Here is a 24,891-nt window from a genome sequence, read left to right as displayed (position 1 = left end):
AGGGAGCAGGAGAACAGTAGGATGCAGACCCCAAATCTCATAAAAAGGCCAGGCTTAATGGTCTGACGGAGACTAGAAGGATCCCAGTGGTCATGGTCCCCAGATCTTCAGTTAGCCCAAGACAGGAACCATTCCCAAAGCCAACTCTTCAGAGAGGGACTGGACTGGACAATGGGATAGAAAATGATGCTGGTGAAGAATAAGCTTCTTGGATCAAGTAGACACATGAGACTATGTTGGCATCTCCTACCTGGAGGGGAGATGAGAGGGCAGAGGGGGTCAGAAGCTGGTGCAATGGACACGAAAAGAGAGGGTGGAGGGAAGGGGTATGCTGTCTCATTAGGGGGAAGCAATTACGAGTATATAGCAAGGTCTATACAAATTTTTGAATGAGAGACTGACTTGATTTGTAAACTTTCACTTAAAGCACACACACACAAAAAAAGAGCAAGATCATAAACATATAGTTAACACTATTCAGAATATATATGTCTAGTGCCTAACATATAGGTGGTCACATAAAAGCTTGAGCATTCATTTATTTAGATTCTATTTCATCTTCAAACCAGTTTTCTTCGAGTCCACTCTGACTCCTGGTCACCCCATGTGTGTCAGAGTAGAAATCTATGGAGCACAGTTCTACTTTAACACACATGGGGCCACCAGGAGTCAGAGTCAACTCAATGGCAACTGGTTTTTACCTTCGAAGAATTTTAGTTGACTTTTGGAAAACATATGCAATAAAATGGCAAAAGACAAATTAAAAATCAGGGCCAAGGAAAATAAATTTCAACAAAATGTCACTATCCAAGTGAAAAAAAGGAAAATTAAGCAAGCAATAAGGATTTACACAACTGCTATGATTGAGTGACACATCTGTCTCTGAGCTTCACAAAGGCCAACCTGAAAATGGCAGGAAGGTCAGTCTCACAGTTATCACTGTGCAAAAGAAAAACATAGAGCAATTACTCAAGAAAGCAAAGCTTTCCCATTCACTTGGCTATATAAGAAATTTCTCACATGAAGCTTCCTAGAAGCAACAAGGAGTGATGCAGGTCACACTAGAATTCCAGTAACTCTCAACAGGGAACTGGAGAGTTATTAGGAAGATCCATAAATTCTAGCGTACCATGCACTTCTTATAGACTGAATACATTGTTTTGCACATGTATGTACCACTATTTTTCAAATATATGTAGATTATATGATGAATAAAATTCAAAACCAGTACTGAATTCACAATAGTTTTTGTCAGCATGTATGTTCTCATCTAACCAACATAAAAATTATAATTACAGTTACATGAAAACTCATGATACTTATACTTGAAAAGCCACCATGTGTCTGTCAGTTTGTTGTAGTGTGGTGACCTGTGTGTTGCTGTGATGCTGGAAGCTATGCCGCTAGTATTTAAAAATACAAGTAGGGTCACCCATGATAGACAGGTTTCAGCAGAGCTTCCAGGCTAAGACAGACTAGGAAGAAGGACCTAGGGGTCTACTTCTGAAAAAACTGGCCAGTGAAAACCTTATCAATAGCAGCGGAACATTATCTGATACAGTGCTGGAAGATGAGCCCCTCAGGTTGGAAGGCACTCAAAAATACCACTCAAATAGAGAAGAGCTGCCTCCTCAAAGTAGAGTTGACCTTAATGACGTAGATGGAGTAAAGCTTCAGAACCTTCATTTACTGATGTGGCATGACTCAAAACGAGAAGAAACAGCTGCGAACATCCATTAATAATCAGAACATGGAATCTATGAAGTATGAATCTAGGAAAATAGGAAGTCATGAAAAATGAAATGGAACACATAAAGATCAACATCTAGGCATTAGTAAGCTGAAATGGACTGGTATTGGCCTTTGTGAATTAGACAATCATGTGGTCTACTATGCCGAGAATGACAAATTGAAGAGGAATGGCATTGCATTCATCCTCAAAAAGAATATTTCAAGAACTATGCTGCCAGTGGTAGGATAATATTCAAATGCCTAAAAGGAAGACAGTTAATACAAATATTATTCATGTTTAAGCACCAAGCACTAATGCCAAAGATGAATAAATTGAAGATTTTTACCAGCATCTACAGTCTGAAATTGATCAAACATGCAATCAAGATGCACCGATAACGAATGGCGACTGGAATGCAAAAGTTGGAAACAAAGAAGGATCTACAGTTGGAAATTACAGCCTTGGTGATAGGAATGACCCTGGAGATCGCGCGACAGATTTTTGCAAGACCAACGACTTATTTGTTGCAAATACCATTTTTCAATAACATAAACTACGACTATATATATAAAAAATAAATAAATAAATAATTTTTTTTTAATATACGTGGACTTCACCTGATAGAAAACACAGGAATCAAATCAACTACTTCTGTGGAAAGAGATGATGGAGAAGCTCAGTATCATCAGTCAGAACAACTCCAGGGGCCTACTGTGCAACAGACCATCAAATGCTCATAGGCAAGTTCAAGTGGAAGATGAAGAATATTAAAACAAGTCCATGAGAGCCAAAATGACCTTGAGTATATCCCACCTGATTTTAGAGACCATCTCAAGAGTAGATTTAATGTGATTAACCCTAATGGTTGAAGACCAGACGAGTTGTGTGAGGATATCAAGGACATCATACATGAAGAAAGCAAAAGGTCATTAAAAAGACAGGAAAGAAATGATCAAAACAGATGTCAGAAGAAGACTCTGAAACTCGTTTTTGAATGCAGAGTAGCTAAAGAGAATGGAAGAAATGATGAAATAAAGAGCTGAACAGAGGATTTCAAACGGCGGCTTGAGAAGACAAAGTATTATAATAAAATGTGCAAAGACCTGGAGTTAGAAAACCAAAAGGGAAGAACATCCTCAGCATTTCTCAAGCTGAAAGAATTGAAGAAAAAATTCAAGCCTCAAGTTGCAATACCGAAGGGTACTATGGGCAAAATGGAGCTCTGGCGGCACAGTGGTTAAGAGCTCAGTTGCTAATCAAAAGGTCAGCAGTTCGAATCCACCAGCTGATACTTAGAAGCCTACGGGATAGTTCTACTCTGTCCTATAGGGTCAATATCAGTTGGAATTGACTCCATGGCAACATGTTTGTTGGGTTTATGGGCAAAATATAGAATGACACAGAAAGCATCAAAAAAGAAGGAATATACAGAGTCACTGTACCAAAAAGAATTGGTTAACATTCAATCATTTCAGGAGGTAGTATGTGATCAAGGACCAATGGTACTGAAGGAAGAAGTCAAAGATGCACTGGAGGCACTGGTGAAAGACGAGGCTCCAGGAATTAATGGAATACCAATTGAGATGTTTCAACAAACAGATGCAGTGCTGGAGGTCACTTACGTCACTTGTCTATGCCAAGACATTTGGAAAACAGCTACGTGGCCAACCAACTGGAAGAGATTCATATCTGTGCCAATTCCAAAGAAAGGTGATCCAACAGAATGCAGAAATTATCAAATAATATCATTAATATCACATGCAAGTAAAATCTTGCTGAAGGTAATTCAAAAACGGTTGCAGCAGTATATCAACAGAGAGCTGCCAGAAATTCAAGGTGAATTCAGAAGAGGATGTGGTACAAGGGATATCACTGTTGATGTCAGATGGATCTCGGCTGAAGGTAGAAAATACCAGAAAGATGTTTACCTGTGTTTTATTGACTATGCAAAGGCATTCAACTGTGTGGATCATAATAAATTGTGGATAACACTGCAAAGAATGGGAATTCCAGGACACTTAATTGTCATCATGCAGAACCTGTACATAGACCAAGAGGCAGTCAGTTGAACAGAACAAGGGGACACCACATAGTTTAAAGTCGGGAAAGGTGTGCGTCAAGGTTGTATCCTTTCACCGTATTTACTCGATATGTATGCTGGGCAGATAAGGTGAGATGCTGAACTATATGAAGAAGAATGTGGCATCAGGACTGGCAGAAGACTCATTAACAACCTGCAATATACAGATGACACAACCTTGCTTGCTGAAAGTGAAGAGGACCTGAAACTCTTACTGATGAAGAGCAAAGACTGCAGCCCTCAATATGGGTTACGCTTCAACATAAAGAAAACAAAAATCTTCACAACTGGACCAATAAGCAACATCATGATAAATGGAGAAAAGACTGAAGTTGTCAAGGATTTCACTTTACTTGGATCCACAATCAATGCTCACGGAAGCAACAGCCAAAAAAAAAATCAAATGATACATTGCATCAGGCAAATCTGCTGCAAAAGGCCTCTTTAAAGAGTTCAAAAGCAAAGATGTCACTTTGAGGACTAAGGTGCATCTGACCGAAGCCATATTTTCAATCGCATCATATGCATGCGAAAGCTGGACAATGAATGAGGAAGAACAAAGAAGAACAGAAACATCTGAATTCCGGTACTGGCGAAGAATACTGAATATACCATGGACTGCCAGAAGAAGGAAGAGGTCTGTCTGAGAAGAAGTACAGCCAGAACACTCCTTGGAAGTGAGGATGATGCGACTTCATGTCATGTACTTTGGACATGTTATCAGGAGGGACCAGTCCCTGGAGAAGAACATAATGCTTTGTAAGGTAGACAGTTAGCAAAAAAGACCCTCAACAAGGCGGGTTGACAGTGGGTGCAAGAATGGGCTCAAACATAGCAATGACTGTGAGGATGGTGCAGGACCAGGCAGTGTTTTGTTCTGTTGTAAACAGGGTCGCTATTAGTCGGAAGTGACTCGATGGCATCTAACAATGACCTACTTGAAAAGTATTGAACCATAGCTCTGTAGCACAGCATTAAGCTTGATCTCTTCACAGGTAATAAATACCTGCAAATTAAGTGCATTGCTAAAAAGTTATTCCAGAAATTAAATTCATTATATAAAGCTCTAGCAACACCATGATAAATGGGGAAAAGACTGAAGTTGTCAAGGATTTCATTTCACTTGGATCCACAATCAACACCCATGGAAGCAGCAGTCAAGAAATCAAAAGACGCATTGCACCGGGCAAATTTGCTGCAAAAGACTAAGGTGTGCCTGACCCAAGCTGTGGTATTTTCAATCACATCATATGCACGCAAAAGCTAGACAGTGAATAACGAAGACTGAAGGAGAACTGAGATTTCTGAACTGCAGTGTTGGCCAAGAATACTGAATATACCATGGACTGTCAAAAGAACAAACAAATCTGTCTTAGACGAAGTACAACCAGAACACTCCTTGGAAGCAAGGATGGAGAAACTATGTTTTACATACTTCGGACATGTTGTCAGGACGGATCAGTTCCTAGAGAAGGACATCATGCTTGATAAAGCAGAGAGTCATTGAAAAAGAGGAAGACCCTCAACGAGATGGACTGACACAGTGGCTGCAACAATGGGCTCAAGCGTAACAACGATTGTGAGCATGGCACAGGACTGGGCAGTGCTTGGTTCTATAGTACACAGGGTAGCTATGAGTCGGAACTGACTCGTCGGCACCTAACAGCAACAACATATAAAGCTCTAGTTTTGTCATTTATAATATATCAAGTATGCTTCATATGTACTTAAAGTATGATCGGGAAGCAAGACTCAGGGAAGGGAAGCATGATTCTTACAGAGAAAGAAGAGACCACTGAACTGTACTATATTTAATATATGAATGAGCTCATTTATATAAGCACACACGTTCTAGGGGAATAAGACATAGTCACTGCCTTCGAGTAACTTACAAGCAAATGGAAAGACTGATGTATTCAAAATTACATTTAAATGGCGATTCAGGCACAAAAGGTACTGCAGTAAAACCTGTGTAAGGTGGAGATCCATCAGAGAAGGAAAACTAAAATGTTTTCCACTAAGAGAGAGCAGCAGAATAGTGGTAAGAGTGCACCCCCTCAAAGGTGGAAAACGTGCAAGACTCGAAAAAACAAGGCAGTCCCTGTCGAGTTCCAGCTCACAGGTTTCACTGTACTAGCATAATAAACAAAGCTTAGGGTTTTTGTTCCAGCAAGTTTGGATCTGAATCTCAGCTTCACTCTCTATATTTAAACTTGGACAAGTCACTTTTCCCTCCTCAAGTCTTGGTCAGTTGTAAAGCACTATTTGGACAATAATATGCCATATTATAAATAGAAATAAAGTATGGTGGATACTCAGAGGCAGGAGAGATCACGTCGGGTGTTCAGAGTGACTGGTAGAAGCTGAGGCCAACAAAAGTACCACTCAGGTTCTGGGATGGTTAAGAAACTATGGCACAAAGTGAGGAAGCAGTGGAGATGAGCCTAAAAAGATGAGGGGTTGATAGAGAAGGCCTTGAATACTGAGATAAAAAATCTGAACTACATCCAGCTGACAATGGGAGGCATATGTGTGTGTCTGCATTTGTGCACAATTGCCTTTAAAAAGTTTCTGTCCAGGGTCAAGACGTAATCAGAGCAGCTGGTTTTAGGAAAAATCAGCTGGTAGTGGGTGTAGATGGATTAGAGTAGTGGGGAAGGAGGAAAGGGGTTCCCACATGACCCAGGACGGGAGCAATGAGACCAGGATCTAGGAGCCTTCTCTTACCAAGCCTTGTTGACTGGCTGGATATGGAAGTAAGGAGAATTAAAAAATGGCTTGGATTCTGAACCAATCTGGTGCTAGCATACCTGGAAAATAAGAGGCGCTGGAGTGGAGTTCACAAGTAATGAGTTAATCTGCACTGACTCAGAGAGGATAGAGAAGGGAGAGGTAGACTGCAGCTACTCTTGGAAAGAATGCTTGTGCGAACTGCCCCGTGTTCCTGAGAGATAGGGGCTGACTTCAAGAAGTCTGTAGATTAGCTGGTATTTAGAAAATAGTTGAAAAACAAGTTATTTCTAAATGTTTTTGGTCATGTTGTCCATGATGAATCTCCTATATAAAAACCCCTTGCTCCGTGCGGTTTCAGAGCACTCTGTAACCTCACTCAGTGCCGCCCAGCTCCAGTTACTATTCCTTCAATAAGCCTCTTTTCGTCTTTAACTCTTAACAGAATGGGAGAGTTTCTTCCTTGTCAGAGGCCAGGATCTATGAACCTTCTATCACCAAGCCTTCATGCGGCTGGATGTGGTGCTAAGGAGAAATAAAAAATGACTAGGATCGTGAACCAGAGACTAAGAGAAGAGTGGTATCATTACCAAGATACATTGAAGGGAGGTGGCGGTGAGGGCTGGAGGACAGACAAGACCCTGCAAGCCATGAAAAGGAGCATGGCTTGTTCAATGCCCAGGCTGGGTCTAACTGAGTGACACAGCACTCTTCTGGGCATCACTCAGAAAACCAGAGGCTGAGGTTCCATGGTGACTGACGGCTGGGTGCCATGCTACATTTCTCATCTGCCAACCACTCTAAAAATCAATATAGGAATCATAAAATTCTAAGTCACACCAACATGTGAACACAGACCATAAACTAAAATTCAAGAACCCAACACTAAAAAAACTCATTATGCTAAAGCTGTAACGATTTTATTCATGGTACATAAGAACTTGAACTAATCATTTAAAAAGTTAACACTCAAGAATCTTATCATCACTTATCTGGAAACATCAGGGTAAAGCTGAAATATTTGGAGGCGAGATTTCGCCTAGTTTAAGTGCAATTATCTCTTAACCTGCCTGGGTAAAGGATATGGAATAAAGTATTAACTTGACAACAACCATGGCACTATACATTCTGGGATCAAGCAACAGCTTCAAGTTAATGATATGAATTTGTTTTGAGAGCGATATGGAATGTGTATACATGTAAAAATGTTCTTCTGGCAGTAAGGCTTAATTCTGGTCCTAGCAGTCCGCTCACCTCCTAGCTAGAAAAATGGAAGGAGTTAGAATGTACTAGGCAAAGCAACCATTTAATACCAAAGCACACAGAACATGTACTCTTAAAATGGTAGTGGTAAGGCCACAAGACACAGAAGAAGTAATATAATCTAACAAACATCAATACGGTAGTGGTTGGATTGAGTCAGAGATGACTAAGCGAGGCTGGTAATCTGAATGGACTAGAACTGAACAGTTTGAGTTTTTTTTTTTTAAGTTGGATTAGATTTCTACTATTAAAGTAAAAGTTGCAAACAGTACTGCACATACTATAGCTGGAAACTAAGGACTGGATGTAAAGTATTTCAATAGTTCAGGAAAGCTAGTGTTAAAACTCTTGGCTTTCGTTTAAAATTTTTCTTTATGGCTTAAACATGATTTATACTCATTTTAGTGACATTAAAGTCAAACAAGTCTTAGAAAATCAATTAAGTTACCTTCTGATAGATAAAATCAGATGGTAATCTGAGTAATTTAGGGCTATGTGTTTGTCATGTAATCATCAGCAGTTTGGATTCTGCTTTCCCCAAGGACATTCTTACAAGTAATAACATTATTCATACATTCATTCCCTCAACAAAAACACAAAGAATTCCTCTTATACACAGAGCGCTTGCCAGGGCCCAGAATATCAAGGTGAATATGGTAGCATTTGGCAGGAGGGACCCACAGCCTAGATGAACCAACAGAGAGGTACAGAAATTATTACAGAACTATGTAATAAGGGTGATGATAAAGATATGAACAACATACCATGTTAGGCTAGAGAAGGCACCTGCCTCGGGAAACTAGAATGGTTTTACAGAAGAGGTAGTAGCATCTCAGCTGGGTCTTAAAGGACAAGCTGCATTCTTCCAGCAGAGAATGGAGGGAAAGACTTTCCAATGGGTGCAAGGGCAGAGAAAAATAAAAAACTGAGGGTCTATGAAGAGGGTGAGGCTAGTAAGTAGGTTATAATGAGCTCTGCATGGCATCTTAATGGGTGATAAGTTGAAACCTGTTAGCAAAGGTGTCTTGTTTGGCCAGCAGAGCTTTTGTTTTTTTTTTAAATGTACATTTGAATATCTTTAGGCAGTTCCTGCACTCTCCAGCTGTTTGGTCTCTCACCCAGCTGTTTCTCACAAGCCTGGTCCCTGGAGGCATCTGAGTTTATACTGCTTGTTATAGGTCCTGAGGGAGTCACTGATAGTTTTAAAGGAGACAATGGGCAGTGACATGGTAAAATATGTTTTAGAAAGATGATGCCATTTGGGAGGAAAAAACTTAACACTCAGTTTAAATAGGAAATCAAAGTAGAAATTACAAAGTATTTTATAATTAGGTGAATGGCTAAACAGACAGAACTTATTCATACCATGGAAAAATATAGAGTAGTTTAAAAGAATGAGATACATAGCTAATGGACTAACTTGGAAAGAGCTCCAATTGATTTCGGGACGGGGAGGAGAGAGATTAGTATGGGAGAATTAACAGTATTTCAGCCTTATCATTCTTTTCTTTAAAAAGAATGTATTCGTACATTACATAATTAACATTAAAAAGGAAAGTAGTAACTTTGGGGTCAGCTTGAAAAATAAATTACAGAGGAAAGAAACTGGAGGCAGGGAGACTAAATTACAAAGCAATAACGCAATAGGAACCTAAACCAATAGGAAGATTGTATGAACAGAAAGTATATTTGAGAAATTAGAGATAAAAACAACAGGATAAGTGATGATTGTGAGGGGGTAAAAGAGAGAGAAACTTAATGCCAAGGTTCTTCTCATTTCCAATTTCCCTACCTACTTTCTAAATGAAATCTGAACTCTATTACAAATGACTTTACAAACTTGTGGGATATCGTCACATCTAAGATGGGGAACAATGCATGCCTAGAATACTCCTGTTTTCAAACAAAAAAAATAATTTTTTCTCTATGGTTCCTTTGATTTTCAAGAGATAGCTTTCTAACAATTACCCCCAATTTTTTAAATACTTTCTAACATCCTGAATAAAATGTATTCAGGGATAACCTGAATAAAAACTCAAGCATATATAGTGCTTTTAGAGAGGATGGACTTGCAAAGATCTGGATTTGCATCTCAACTCCCCCATTTCTTAGCTGTATAGCCAAGAGCAAGATACTTTAGCCTCTTTGAGCCTCACTTCCCATTGTCTATAAATAGGGACAATAAGCACCTCAAAGGATTGTCTGTAGGGATTAAGTGAAAATAAAAAGGTCAAGTGCCTAGCAGAACACAGGCTCCAGATAAGCTCATTCCTTAAGTATACGCATACGATTAGTTTGGAGATAAACTGATATGAATTAAAAAAAAAAAAAAAAGAAATGAAATTTCCTATATATTAAGGACCTTAAAATATGCTCTGGTGGCAGAGTAGTTAAGCGCTAGAGCTGCTAACTGCAAGATTAGAGGTTGAAACCCATCAGCCACTCTGTGGGAGAAAGATGTAACAGTAGGCTTCCATAAAGATTTACAGCCTTGCAAACCCTAGGGCAGTTCCATTCTGTCTATAGGGTCACTCTGAGTTGGAATTGACTCGACTGGCAATGGGTTTGTTTGGTTTTTAAATATGTTCTCACTTCATGGAAACCCTGGTGGCATAGTGGTTAAGTGCTACGGCTGCTAACCAAAGGGCTGGCAGTTCCAATCTGTCCTATAGGGTCGTTATGAGTCGGAATCGACTTGAAAGCACTGGTTTTGGTTTCTCACTTTATATTTCCATTAGACCACTTCTGCAGGTAATCCTGGGAAATAATACTAAACACAGAAAAGGGTTTATTCACAAAAATGCTCATCACAGCATGATAAACCTAAAATCTGAAATAATATCTAACAAAAGAACACTTAAAGTATCCAGTCAATAAAAATTATATTCATAAGGTTTTCTTATACAGCATTTATTACTTTCTTTCCAATTATGAAAGCAAACATGTTACTTGTGTAAAATATAGAAAAACACTAAGAAAATTAGAATCACTCATAATACAAAGTTTATAATAAAAGAAAATAATTGCTATATAAATGAAAGAACAAAACTCGAAATTGAAAATACAGTATGAATTCAATTATACTTTTTAATATCCTAAAAAAAATTAAAAAAACTATATATGTAACAAAAAAATAAACAGCAGTTTCTAATAGGTTGTGAGACTACAGGTATGATTTTTTTCCTTAATATTATTTAAACAATTTCTACATTTTGTTTAATACATAAATAGGTATGCATTACTTCAGAATCAGAAAAGGAAACATCAAATGCTTCTAATCTAAGAAAACAACTCAAAAAAAAAAAAAAAAGAAAACAACTCAAGTAAGATATAAATCACAAAACCCAAGGGATCACGTACCTTGGGGTTGGAGTCCCAAATATGATTCCAATAATAGCAAGACAAAGAAATTAGTAGTGAGTCCATCTCAATTTAAAAAAATCTAAAAGAAAAAAAAACTTAAAAGATTATAAATACCTCCTACCAGGGGGCCATAGAGTAGAAATCTCACAATAAATCAAAAGCTGAAGTTAACCTAAAGGTTTCTAAACATTCTACTTTTTTAGATAGGGTAGTCAGGAAAGGTCTTTTAAAACAATAGAAAAATCCATGTGTTCTCTGTCCTCAAAGATCTTACAATCTAGTGGGGGAGATAAGCTATGTATCTGTAACAAGAAAGTCTGCCACAAATATTCCAAAAGAGATGTCCACAAAGTGCTAAAGTCAGAAAAAAAAAAGAAAAAAAAAAAAAATGCCGGGGATTCAGAAAGGCTTTAGAGAGGTAGCAGCACCTAGGATAAGTGGGCTTTTTACTCTCTTTATAGGATTTCAACATTAAAAGCAAAGGGTAGAGGCAGAACAAAGTAATGAAGGTCAAAAAGTATTAGGAAAGCTTGAGGATCACCAAATCAGGGCCATAAATACCCTTTATGTAAATTGCTGTGAATTCCCTTTTGGCAACCCCCAAGGATGCTTCTTATCTATAATGTGGTCTCCAGAGTAGACCAGGAGGGGGCTCTATGCAGATCTCTGTATAGGTATATCTCCCACTGTAAATTAATAATCTTGTATGTGGATTTACAAATCAGTCTCCAGGGAGTTTGGTTAGTGAGAATCGGTCCCCTAGAGTCTGATTACCCCTGAAATTACAAAAAAAAAAAAAAGTTTCTGCCCTTGTAAAACTGAGACAGGTCACACTACTTGAGTCACTATTAAACAAAAAGGAAGGTTTTACCCTTCTACAGAACAAGGATAAAAGACACTTTGGCATTGAGATGAAAGGGTGGGATGGCAGGGCTTAAAAACCACCAACCTGTCAAAGGCAGCAGAAAACTGAGAAGCAACAACAGGTGTGTGTCCTCCAAGCCTTGTGGAAGAAAAGCCTACAGGAAACCACCCCAGCTGTTGTTGAGAATTATCACTGACAACAGAAAACGCCATGTTACTTAACCACCATTTAGAGTGCTAGTGGGGTAGTCTGGTGGTGGAGGGGGAACTAAATCAACCAGAACAAGTTGGGAAAGAGACCCAGGCAAGTAAGTACTAAAAGAGGGAATGAGCCCTTCGCAGGTGGGAGTTAGTGAAGCAAGTTCCTTAAAAACAAGTGGTAATAAAGAGAAAAGATCTGATTGTGTAAAGGGAGAGGATGCTGGACAAAATAACCAGTGTATAATGTGATCAGTGGTGGATACGTGGCACAGCCCTAAAATATACACTGCAAAGACAAATTAAGATAGCACTATATGAGGTGAGGATTAAAAATTACACACATATACACAGTATATAAAATAAGACAAGCTTTTTTTTAAAAAAAATGATTATATGAAATACTTGAGTGCCTGAAAAACTCAACTGTGGCTCAGTGTTTCAAAATAGATCTGCTGCTATGAGAGTTACGATGAAAAGTATGCTTAAAGGGACTCACATTCTTACTGTCAAATATGTACGATCTTGTATTTAAACTCTCTAAAGAATACACTAATCCATAAAAAAGCATTCTATTTAATCAACAGAGCACAGTATCTCACAATATCACTGGTTCTTACTTAACTTTCAGAATTATAAGTAAGAGAAGGACACTTAAGGATACTCATTAAAAACTACAAACTCCCATTTCTTATATTACGACTGTTTGTATGTGGATTGAGAACAAATAATGGATTATACATTAAAAACACGGTATTATCCTGGACACCCAGCACTCATCTGCCAGTTTGTCACACTGTGGTGGCTTGCATGTTGCTGTGATGCTGGAATTTATGCCACCTGTACTTCAAATACTAGCAGGGTCACCCATGGTGGACAGGTTTCAGCAGTTTCCAGACTAAGACAGGCTCAGAAGAAGGACCTGGTGATCCACTTAAAAAAAAAAAAAAACTGGCCAGTGAAAACCTTATGAATAGAGTGTCTGACAGTGCAGGAAGATGAAACTCTCAGTTTGGAAGGCACTCAAAATACCATTGGGTAAGATGCCTCCTCAAAGTAGAGTTGACCTTAATGACGTGGATGCAGTGAAGCTTTTGGGACCTTTATTTGCTGATGTGGCATGACTCAAAATGAGAAGAAACAGCTGCTAACATCCATTAATAATCAGAACGTGGACTGTACAAAGTATAAATCTAGGAAAATTGGAAGTCACCAAAAATGAAATACATAAAGATCAAATCCTAGGCATTAACGAGCTGAAATGGACTGGTGCTGGCCTTTTTCAATCAGACAATCATATGGTCTGCTATGCAGGGAATCACAAATTGAAGAGGAACAACGTTGCATTCAGTGTCTAAGAGAACATTTCCAAGATTTGTCCTGAAATACAATGCTGTCAGTGAAAGGATAATATCCATATGCCAAACAAGGAAGTCAAGTTCGTATGACTATATTCAAATTTACACACCAACCACTAATGCCAAAGATGAAGAACTTAAAGTTTTTACCAACAACTGCAGGCTCAAATTGATCAAACATGCAATCAAGATGCATTCATAATTACTGGTGACTGAAATGCAAAAGTTAGAAATAAAAAAGAAGGATCTGTGGTTGGAAAATATGGTCTCGAAACGAGACTGCAGAGATTGCATGATAGAATTTTGCAAGACCGACAAATTATTCATTGCAAATACCTTTTTTTAACAACATAAACATTGGCTATACACGTGCACCTCACTGGATAGAATACACAGTAATCAAACTGACTGGTCTGTGGAATGTGACGAAGAAGAAACTCAATATCATCAGTCAGTAAAAAGCTAGGGGCTGACTACTGCAACAGATCATCAATAAAATTGCTCATATATAAGTTCCGTTGAAATTGAAGAAAATTAAAACAAGTCCACGAGAGCCAAAGTATGACCTTGAGTATATCACATCTGAATTTGGAGGGAGACCATCTTGGGAAGAGGTTTGGCGCACGGAACACCAATGACCGAAAACCAGACAAGTTGTGGAATGACATCAAGGACATTATACACCAAATGTCCAAAATGGATGTCAGAAGAGACTCTGAAACTTGCTCTTGAACATGGAGTGACTAAAGCAAATGGAAAAAATGATCAAGGAAAAGAGCTGAACAGAAGATTTCAAACGAGAAGACAAAGTATTGTAATGAAATGTGCAAAGACCTGGAGTTAGAAAACCAAAAGGGAAGAACACATTCAGCATTCCTCAAGCTGGAAGAAATGAAGAAAAAATCCAAGCCTCAAGTTGTGATACTGAAGGATTCTCTGTGCAAAATGCTGCAGGACACAGGAAGCATCAAAAGAAGATGGAAGGAACACACAGAGTCACTGTACCAAAAACTGGTTGACTTCCAACCATTTCAGGAGGTAGCATATGACCAAGAACCAATGGTACTGAAAGGAGAAGTCCAAGCTGCACTGGTGAAAGACAAGACTCCAGGAATTGAAGGAAGTACCAATTGAGATGTTTCAACAAACAGCTAAAACACTAGAAGGGCTCACTGGTCTATGCCAAGAAATTTGGAAGACAGCTACCTGGGCAACCGAATGGAAGAGATCCGTATTTGTGCCCATTCCAAAGAAAGGTGATCCAATGGAATGTGGAAAGTATCGAACAGTATCACCAATGTAACAGGTAAGTAAGATTTTGGTGAAGCTTTGAAGTGTGGCGTCTGGGTTCTTAAACGCTAGCAAGCGGCCATCTAAGATGCATCAATGAGTCTCAGCCCACCTGGATCAAAGGAGAATGAAGAACACCAAGGTCACAAGGTAATTATGAGCCCAAGAGACAGAAAGGGCTACATGAACTAGAGACTGCATCATCCTGAGACCAGAAGAACTAGATGGTGCCGGCCACAACCGAAGACTGCCCTGATAGGGAGCACAACAGAGAACCCCTGAGGGAGCAGGAGAACAATGGAATGCAGACCACAAATTCTCATAAAAAAACCAGGCTTAATGGTCTGACTAAGACTAGAAGAATCCTGGCAGTCATGGTCCCAAAACCTTCTGTTGGCCCAGGACAGGAACCATTCCCTAAGCCAACACATCAGACATGGATTGGACTGGACAATGGGTTGGAGAGAGATGCTGATCAGGAGTGAGCTACTTGCATCAGGTGGACACTTGAGACTATGTTGGCATCTCCTGTCCGGAGGGAAGATGCGAGGATAGAGGGGGTTAGAAACTGGCAAAATGGTCACAAAAGGAGAGACTGGAAGGAGGGAGCGGGCTGACTCATTAGGCGGAGAGTAAGTGGGAGTATGTAGTAAGGTGTATATAAGTTTATATGTGAGAGACTGACTTGATTTGTAAACTTTCACTTAAAGCACAATTAAAAAAAAAAAAAAAACTTGGTGAAGATAATTCAACAACGGTTCCAAGAGTACATCAACAGGGAACTGCCAGAAAATCAAGCTGGATTGTCAGAAGACAATGTGGTAATGAGGGATCATTGCTGATGTCTGATGGATCGTGGCTGAAAGCAGAAAATACCAGAAAGATGTTTACCTGTGTTTTATTGACTATGCAAAGGCATTTGGCTGTGTGAATCATAACAAATCATGGATAACACTGGGAAGAATGGGAATTCCAGAACATTTAAATTGCTGTCATATGGAACCACTACATAGATCAAGAGGCAGTCGTTCCATCAGAACAAGGAAATCCTGCATGGTCTAAAATCAGGAAAGGTGTGCATCAGGGTTGTATCCTTTCACCATACTTATTCAATTTGAATGCCTTACAAATAATCCGAGAAGCTGGACTCTATGAAGAACATGGCATCAGGATTGGAGGAAGACTCATTAACAACCTATAACATGCACATGACACAACCTTGCTTGCAGAAAGCGAAGAGGACTTGAAGCACTTACTGATGAAGATCGAAGACTACACAGCCTTCAGTATGGATTATACCTCAATATAAAGAAAAGAAAATCTTCACAGCTGGACCAATAAGCAACATCATAATAAACGAAGAAAATACTGAAGTTGTCAAGGATTTCATTTTACTTGCATCCACAATCAACACCATGGAATCAGCAGTCAAGAAATCAAAAGACAGATTACACTGGGCTAATCTGCTGCAAAAGACCCCTTACAAGTGTTCAAAAGCAAAGGCATTACTTTGAGGACTAAGGTTGGCCAGACTCATATGACTGGCATTTTTAATCACCTGATATGCATGCAAAAGCTGGACAATGAATAAAGAAGACCGAAGAAGAACCTCTGAATTATGGTGTTGGTGAAGAATACTGAATATACCATGGACTGCCAGAAGAACAAAATAATCTGTCTTGGAAGAAGCACTGCATGAACGCTCCTTAGAAAAGGGGATTGCGAGACTCTGTGTCATGTACTCTGGACATGTTATCAGGAGTGACCAGTCCCTGGAGAAGGACATCATGCTTGATAGAGGGTCAGCAAAAAAGAGGAAGACCCTCAATGAGATGAACTGACACAGTGGCTGCAACAATGGGCTCAAACACAGCAACAATCTTAGTATGGCACAGGACCAGGCAGTGTTTGGTTCTGCTATACATAGGGTGGCTATGAGTCTGACTTGGCAGCACCTAACAACTACAATAATCCTGGACACTACTATATTTATTACATTGTCTATAGACAAAGTAGAGAAGTATTTTAGAGTTCACCTACCCTGAGAGACAGGAAAAGTTGGGTGTGGAGGACAGGGTAAAAAAAATAAGGCAGATATGCTTTCACTCCTTTTGGACGACTCCCAGATAGAAGAAACCTGGTACTAGCCTGAACACTGCTACAGTTATTACATTATCTAGAATCAAAGGAAAGGAATATTTTAGAGTCCACCTTTCCCCAAGACAGAGATTAAAGATTAAGGGATAAAAAAATAAGGCAGATACGCTTTCATTCCTCTTTCAAGTTCTAGATAGCTGAGACAGCTCAGATAGACATTCAAAACAAACTGATGCTACTAAAAGCATCATTTAATTCTATCATACAGCAAGAAAAGGATGGTTTAATAAAACTGGTGCTGTTAATCAACAGAAAAAAAAAATTTAGATTCCCCTACCTCACACGTCATGCACAAAAATATTCTGGATGGGCCAAAGAAAATAAATAAAAGGGAAAAATAAAGAATGAAAATATTAAAAAGAAATTTTGAAGAATATTTATATAGGCTCAAAATGGAGGCAATTTTCCTAAAGCAAGTAAACCCAGAAGCTATAAAGAAAAGTCAGAGAGATCTGACGACATAAAATTTTTATTTTTCTGTATGGCAAAACAAGCCATATGCAAAGTCAAAAGACACATGAGAGAAAATTACCGCAGCACACTTGACAGGTAAAGAGTTAATATCCCTAATATGCACAGAACTTATAGTGAGCAATAAAGGCAACTGCCATTTCTTTTTTAAAGTGGGCAAAAGATGTGCACAGATAATTTATAAAAGAAATGAAAAAGTCCCATAAACACAGAAAAAGGCTGGTAGTCACAGAAATGCTAGATACTATTTTTTTTCACCCATTAGACTGACAAAAATGAGAAAGACTGATGACACCCTGAATGGCAAGAGTGAAGGGAAACAGCACTACAAGCACTGTTGGTGGGAGTATGAAATGCTACAATCTTACGGGAAAATAACCTGGCATTACCTAAAAAAATAATAAATACATACACTCCTTAACCTAACAACTCCACTCATGTATGGCTAAACTACAGAAATAAAACCACATTATATAAGGATATACGTACAAGTGGAAACCCTGGTGGAGTAGTGGTTAAGTGCTACGGCTGCTAAGCAAAAGGTCAACAGTTCGAATCCACCAGGCACTCCTTAGCAACTCTCTGGGGCAGTTCTACTCTGTCCTATAGGGTCGCTATGAGTCGGAATAGACTCGACAGCAACTGGTTTTATATGTACAAATATATTTACCACTGCATTGTTTGTAGTGCCAAAAACAACTTAAATAACTTGAATTTCCACCAAAATGAGGAATAACTGAATGAATTATGATACATCTATTCTATGGAATATAATGTAGCTATCAAAAAAAAAGTAAGAGCTATAGATATTAATGCCCGTGATATAAAAGATATAGGTAATGTTAAATGGAAAAAAAAAAAAAAAAGCAGGCTGCATAGTAGCGTGCAGTATAATACCATTTGTGGGGTGGGGGGGAACTCAACTCTTTGCATATGGATGAATGTTTATATACATACTATATATACATATATATATACTACCAGCATTAAGATAAGCAAAGATAACTTACCATTCCTTGGTGGAATTAGTGAGAGTGGGGTAGAGATTATTGGCTTTTTCTGTGCACACTTTTGGCTGTTTGACATTTTGCCAAATGCAAGTTACGCTTTTATAACAACAACAAAAAAAGGGAAACATTCATTTTTTTGTTTATGTGTATTTACCTACCATACCTATATATACGACGGTCCCAAGTTTTCTGTAACTTACATGAGCCAATAATGATATAGGAACATAAAGAGGACACCAGATTAGGAAAGAAGAGTTACAAACAAACGCATAAAAATAAATTAAAGTAACTTGGCCACAGGATTTTTTTTTTTTTTTTAACATAATAGATCTACTTTGAAACACAAACAAAGCTACTATTCCATGGGGGGAGGGGGATCGTTTTTCCTGCTTCAGCTATAAATCTCAGTAGTTACTTGTCAGTGTAGCTTTGATGGTGGAGATCCTCACCTATCATAACCTTATCAACAAAACTCCCAATCATTTCCTTTTTCTCATATTTCATCTTAGGTAGCACATGACTTTGCTACTGTTTTTCCAAAAAAGGGTTCATTAAATGGATCTGTACTATATTTTGAAAGATTTCTGGGTCAAAATATATTTAGGAAGAGGGTTATTAATGGATCCTAAAATTGAGAAGTGTTTTCAATCATTTCAGAAAATCATTCATTCAACCCTCAATTACTCATCCTTAACAGGGGGCGCCCTGCTACGCATTACTCAAAACCAAGCATGCCTGAAAACATCTTAAACATAACTGAATGAAAATCTGTCCAATCACAGACCGGTTGCTTGTAAACTCCACCCTTGAGTACAGGAAGAGCACTTTTGATTGGAGGACGGTTGTGTTTACTACAGAGTGTGGTGCAAATTGGAAAAGCCCACATGCCCTGGGTCCAAAGGAAATCTCTTTAATGAAAAAGGAAAACAAAACGGCTAGCTCTTATTCTACACCAGCCATTGTCATTAATTGAGTCTCATTACAGTAAGAGCAATTCTTGAGCAGTTTTGAAAGCTGGTAAAATATTTATTCTAAAGGATGAGTTTTGTTGTTGTTTTCTCATCTCTGTTCCTCCGCATACATACAAGCAAAAATGTATTCTCGAAGCCCAAATCTGCTTTTGCTTCTATATGCATACAGCTCCATGCAAGAGTTCAACTCAGTTGTAATGTACACCTTGCTTTAAATTCCAAGAATCACTGCAACTTTTTACTTGGTTTATGAAATCAACCCCATGGGCCTAAGAGCAAAATATTCAATATTTAGTTTAGCAGAAGGTGTCCAGCATTTCAGTGAGCTTCAAAAACCTATGCCCTTAGGGAACACAGGAAACTAACTGAATGGGTAGCCATTTCAGGTGCAGAGCTCATTAGCAATTCATTTGATGGAGAAAACCATCATTGGAGAACCAGAAAATAAAATTTAGACTGAAAAACTAGGGCAAACTAGGCCGTTGGTCAAAGTTTGCATATAATGGTGGATCTTAAGTATGTTTTGCATCCAAGGGTATAGAGTGAACTACTCAATCTGAGAGGAACACCTCTATCCCACCCCAACACAAAAAGTCATTTTATAAAAAGAGGGCAGAGGAATTTACATTACTCTCCCAATCCCCCTTCTGAATCATCATGCCCACCACCCTTAGCTTTTTACAAATTTGCCCCACTGAAGTCTCGTAAATGTCCTAACGGCTTTTCTAATAGAGCACCGAGAAAGATCAAAGCAAATGAACTCAAGTGGGAGAAGCAAAGCTGAGGCCTAAGGCAGCACAAGCCTAGCAACCAAAAAGCTTGTACATGGGGGGGGTGGGGGTTAGGGGGTAGGGAGCCTGGCACTGTTAAATCAGTAGGTAGAAAAATGAATATCAGAATCCTACAATATAACTCACAAAGCCCACAAAATGCATTCAAATTTACAGTGAGTAAAATATCTGCATAAGCAAGTTCATCAAGAATATTTACCTTCTGCCAGCTGATCTATTACATTCCGAAAGAATCCTCCTATTTTTCATAGCCTTATCTCACCAAAGAAGCTCGGGCGGCTATCAGAATGCGGAACCAAAGAGGCTTACAGACGTTCAAAGACAATATTTTGCCGCCACATTAACAAAAATAATACATCACGGTCCCGATGTATTAAATAGTTAAAGTTCTATTACTAAACAACTTTAATCACAAAACACACCGAGTCACGTATTCGAAAGCGGCCAAGCTTCAGCACAAAGTTTCAAAACAAAACCTCTCCCAAGGCTGGAGAAGAGTAGCCGAGCTGGGAGCAAAAATCACCAGCAGCCCCATTCGGCTGCTAAGACAGATCTCAAACTTATCAAAAACAGCCACAACTGCAGCTCCTGTCACCCAGAGGCGCAAAGAGAGAGTCCAAAAGAGTCTCGAGAGCTGGCCGTTCTGGAGACCGCCAGGCCGAGCACGGCTCAGACAAGAAGGAAGTAACTGCCAGATAAAAAAGCCCCGAGCAGCTCCGACTGCAGCCTGTGCCTCCCACAACTGCCCACATTCCCGCCCCATTCGGGGCTCCGGGAGGACGGGAACAGGGCGCAGGTCTACCGGGAGAGGCTGAAGAGCACAGGTCCGCGTCTTCCAGGAGGCAGCGGTAGCACCGACCGAACTCCGAGGGGCCAGGAAACCCAGGGCGCAGGGGTCTGCTCGGAACGCGCGCGTTTGAGGGGGACGCCGAAAAAGGGGTCGCCCAGGAGGCGGGGCCTGCCGGCTGGAAGCTGCAGCTCCAAGCGCCCCGGCCGCCCCCCGGGGGAAACCGAGACGCGCACCTCGGCGCGGAAGCCATGCCGGCCAGAGCTCCGGGTGCCTAGGAGCCGGCGGGGGGCGCTGAGGAGATCGGGGGGCGCGGAACTGGGGCACCCCCACCCCACCGCCCCCTCACAAAGGCCCCCGGGGAGGCCGCCCGCAGGCCCCTCAGCCCCGGTGTCGAGTGCCTGACTCGGCCGCCACTCACCGCTAGGTCCTGGGGCACCGCCCCGCTCATGGCCCGCACCGTGCCGGCCCGCCAGGCCCGAGTGCGCAGCGCAGGCCCCGGATCTCCGCCTGCCGCCGCCGCTGCTGCCGCCGCCGCGGGAACCGAAGCCGAGGCTGAGGCCGCGGTGTCCGCGAACAGAAGCAGCAGCCGCTTGCCCACCGGGGAGGCCGCCGCGTCCGCCATCGCCAGGGCCGCCCGGACCCGCACTCCAGCCCACCGCCTCCCACCACCTCCGCTGCCGAACGCCCGATCCGCCCGCAAGGCCTCCCTCCGCACCACCCGCGGCCGCGGCTCCCCCCACCCCCCCCAACAGCCACCACCAACCACCGGCGCCGCGCAGCGCCCCCCGTGGCCGGGAGCGGAGCCGCAGCCTGGGCTCCGCACAGCGCCCCCCGCGCTCCGGAGCAGGACGGCAGCTCCGGGCCCCTCTTAGCGCTCCGCCCCAACCTCCCCGGGGCCTGCAGTGCCCCCTGCGGCCGGGAGGGGAATTGCAGATCCGGCCGGGGGTGTGGAGGTGGGCGGGTCCTTCAGTCTCCCATGGCACCATCTTGGTCCCAGCCTTCCCTCAGAGGGGTCCCGTATCTGAGGCTTTAGCTTACCCTTCTCAGACACCAAAGACTTTTATTTAGGTGACAGACTGAGGGGCAACGTACCTACTGGGTAGAAGTTTTCAGCTAATAAGTCGGTGCCCCATACCCCCTTGATTTCCTATCCTGAAAATATAAGCTACTTTCTCCCCATTGGCCCATGGATAAAATAGCTCCCTTCTCATTGGCCCATAAGTAACATGCCATTCCATTCTATAACCCAAACCGGCCCTGAAGTGGATTCAAACTCATAGTGCCTCCATGTGTGTCAGAGTAGAACCATGCTCCAGAGGGTTTTCAGTGACTGACTTTTTGGAAGCAGATCTCCAGGCCTTTTTTCCAAGGTACCTCTGGGTAGACTTGAACTTCCACCCTTTCAGTTATCAGCCAACTGTGTTAACCATTTGCACCATCCAGGAACTCTTTTCCATTATATACTGCCAATAAATACTTCATGGGTTCCTTTCCTATCAGACAATGTGTTACATACATTGGATGTTATGACACATTCCACTGGCTGAAGGCAGTGTGCCAGCATCTTGGTTTTTGCCTTTAACCCATGGAACTTCCCTTTTCTAGACAATGTTATTGAGTAAGTCCTAGGGTTTCTCAACTCAACTCAAATTTTAGGGGAAATGGAGAGACTGAGTAAAGGGACACTCTTCTATGGTTCAGTAGCATCACATCTTACCAAGGAAACAGTAGGGCTGGGAGCAAAGAAAACCCCTTCACTCCTACCTGAATTTGGTTCAGATGTAGAAGATTGATAGCTCCTGCTGAGTTATCCACTGCTTCAACCAGTGGAAAGTGTCATTATCACATCCAGTGGCTGTAACACATTGCCCAATGGGAAAGGAACCCATGAAGTATTTATTGGCAGTATAGAATGGCAAGAGTTCCTGGGTGGGGCAAATGGTTAACATGGTTGGCAGATAACTGAAAGGTTGGAAGTTCAAGTCTACCCAGAGGGGGCAGTAGAGAAGGGAAGATGCTAAGATTTTTTCTAGATTGGTATGGTTGCCCTGCCTCAACCACCAAGGAGTGGACAAACTCAAAAGTTTAACTTTGATAATGTCAGAGACTAAGTAGTTCCATGGTTTCACAGATGCAGAGATTAAGTATATATGGAAAAAAACCACCCAGTGCCGTCGAGTCGATATGTGGAAGCAGATACAAACCAGAAAGATAAAGGGCCTACTAATAACTTAAAGTGGCCATTTCTTTTAATGATCTGCTGGCAGTAGCTGATTCTTTCTCTAAGACTTCTGTGACTGCCAAGTTATCTCCTGTCCAGAACCTGTCTACACCCTTGGCCTACTTTTCTTGTACCAAAGTTTGGGGGCCACCAACTACTGACATTTATAAAAATACAAAATATCTAGGGAAGTCACTCTAGAACTAACACTACAGAGCACCAAGTAAACACTTGCTTAGACTTTCTCTCTCCCTGTTCCTTGGAACTTCCATCTCCCACCAACCTGAGGCCAGACTCAGAATGCTTGTTTGGGCCAAGAGACCCCTCTTAAGTACAAGTTGTAGTTGGCGGGAGGGGAACAAGAGTGAATCCATACAGGACCTAGCTACTCTGCAGCTTTCCTATCAAAATTCACTGCTGGGATTTTCTCACATGGGGCACTAATTACTATCTTAGTGTCCAAGGCTGGCTTCTCCCAGCACCAGAGACAGAAATGTGCATTAGTTCAGGGATGGGAGGGGCAGAGGTAGGAAATTCATTCAAAAATATGCCGGGCACTTTTCATGTGCTAGAATCTTTTCAAATTGTTGGGGACACAACAGTGAATAAAACAAAACTCCTGCCCTCATGAAGTTTGCATTCTTTCCTATACTAGCAGGACTTAAGGAATGGAAAATAAATCATACTCGGCCTCACAAAATAAGCACAATAGAAAAATCCAACAAAATAATTCAAAAGAAAGGAAAAGGGGTGGGGGAAGTCACTTCAGATGTTCAAACTTTACCCCTCCTCTAGCAATAGGTGAAATGAAACAGCAGTTTTAAGGAGAAAAACTGTAATTCTAAGCTTCTCCAACCACACACCACGGCACCCCTCAAGCCCCTCTTTTTGTTTTCAGGGCAGGTGACAAATCCCACTCTTTTTAGGATGTATTTTTGCCCCCTGAAAGGTTCCTGCTCCAGGTATTCAAGCCAATCCTATCCTCCTGCACACTTCATTGGTATTCAATGGTGAGTGTCTCCAGTTTAAAGCAGGAAACTAGGACATAGGCTAAGCAACTTGACTCTTCTTGCCACCTGGCAAGTTAGCACCACAGCTGGTAAAGAAGGCTAAGCCTTAGGCACAGAGGCTCCTGTCTGGATCTCTAAGCAACTAGATTTCACCCACACACATTGGAAGAATGCTAACATAGAGAGAAGAAAGGGTGGAATAGAAAGGTCTAAAATAGAGAGTGAGTGAGCCACATAGCTCCTTTCAGCACACAAACATTCCAAATTGAAGCATTAGTGAAAAATACCTTCTTCTAGGACAAAAGAGAAGCTCTGCTGCTAGGATAATTTTTCAACAGCAGTATTTTTAGGACGGAGAAATTGCCAATGTCTTTGGATCTGAATTCTGATGACAAAATCTTCATCTCTCCAAGACCTAACATGAAAATGCATAAGAAAGGAAGAGATTCCTGGCTAAGTCTCCCACCCTGCCTTCTCTCCCCACCTCCGAAAGCCTACAAACCAATCTAGACAAGTTCCTGACTGTACCACCAAGCATTTCTCAAGGTGCTGAAATGTATTAATACTCGACTTTAACTTGCTGGAAGTGAGA

General features: G+C 41.0%; 1 protein-coding gene across 2 annotated transcripts in view; it reads right to left on the bottom strand.

Annotated features, from left to right (window-relative positions):
* KDM3B (lysine demethylase 3B) overlaps positions 1 to 21,780 on the bottom strand; it is a 77,787-nt gene extending 56,007 nt beyond the window's left edge. For both annotated transcript variants that reach the window (XM_049873746.1, XM_049873747.1), the window contains exon 1: positions 21,487 to 21,780. In XM_049873746.1, the coding sequence (XP_049729703.1) occupies positions 21,487 to 21,690 (204 nt within the window). In that variant the 5' untranslated portion in view covers positions 21,691 to 21,780. The remainder of the gene's footprint in view (positions 1 to 21,486) is intronic.
* Between the last annotated feature and the right edge of the window lie 3,111 nt (positions 21,781 to 24,891).

The sequence above is a fragment of the Elephas maximus genome, chromosome 2 (genome assembly GCF_024166365.1).
Source record: "Elephas maximus indicus isolate mEleMax1 chromosome 2, mEleMax1 primary haplotype, whole genome shotgun sequence".
Classification (NCBI taxonomy): domain Eukaryota; kingdom Metazoa; phylum Chordata; class Mammalia; order Proboscidea; family Elephantidae; genus Elephas; species Elephas maximus.
This window is presented reverse-complemented; position numbering and strand designations above follow the sequence as displayed.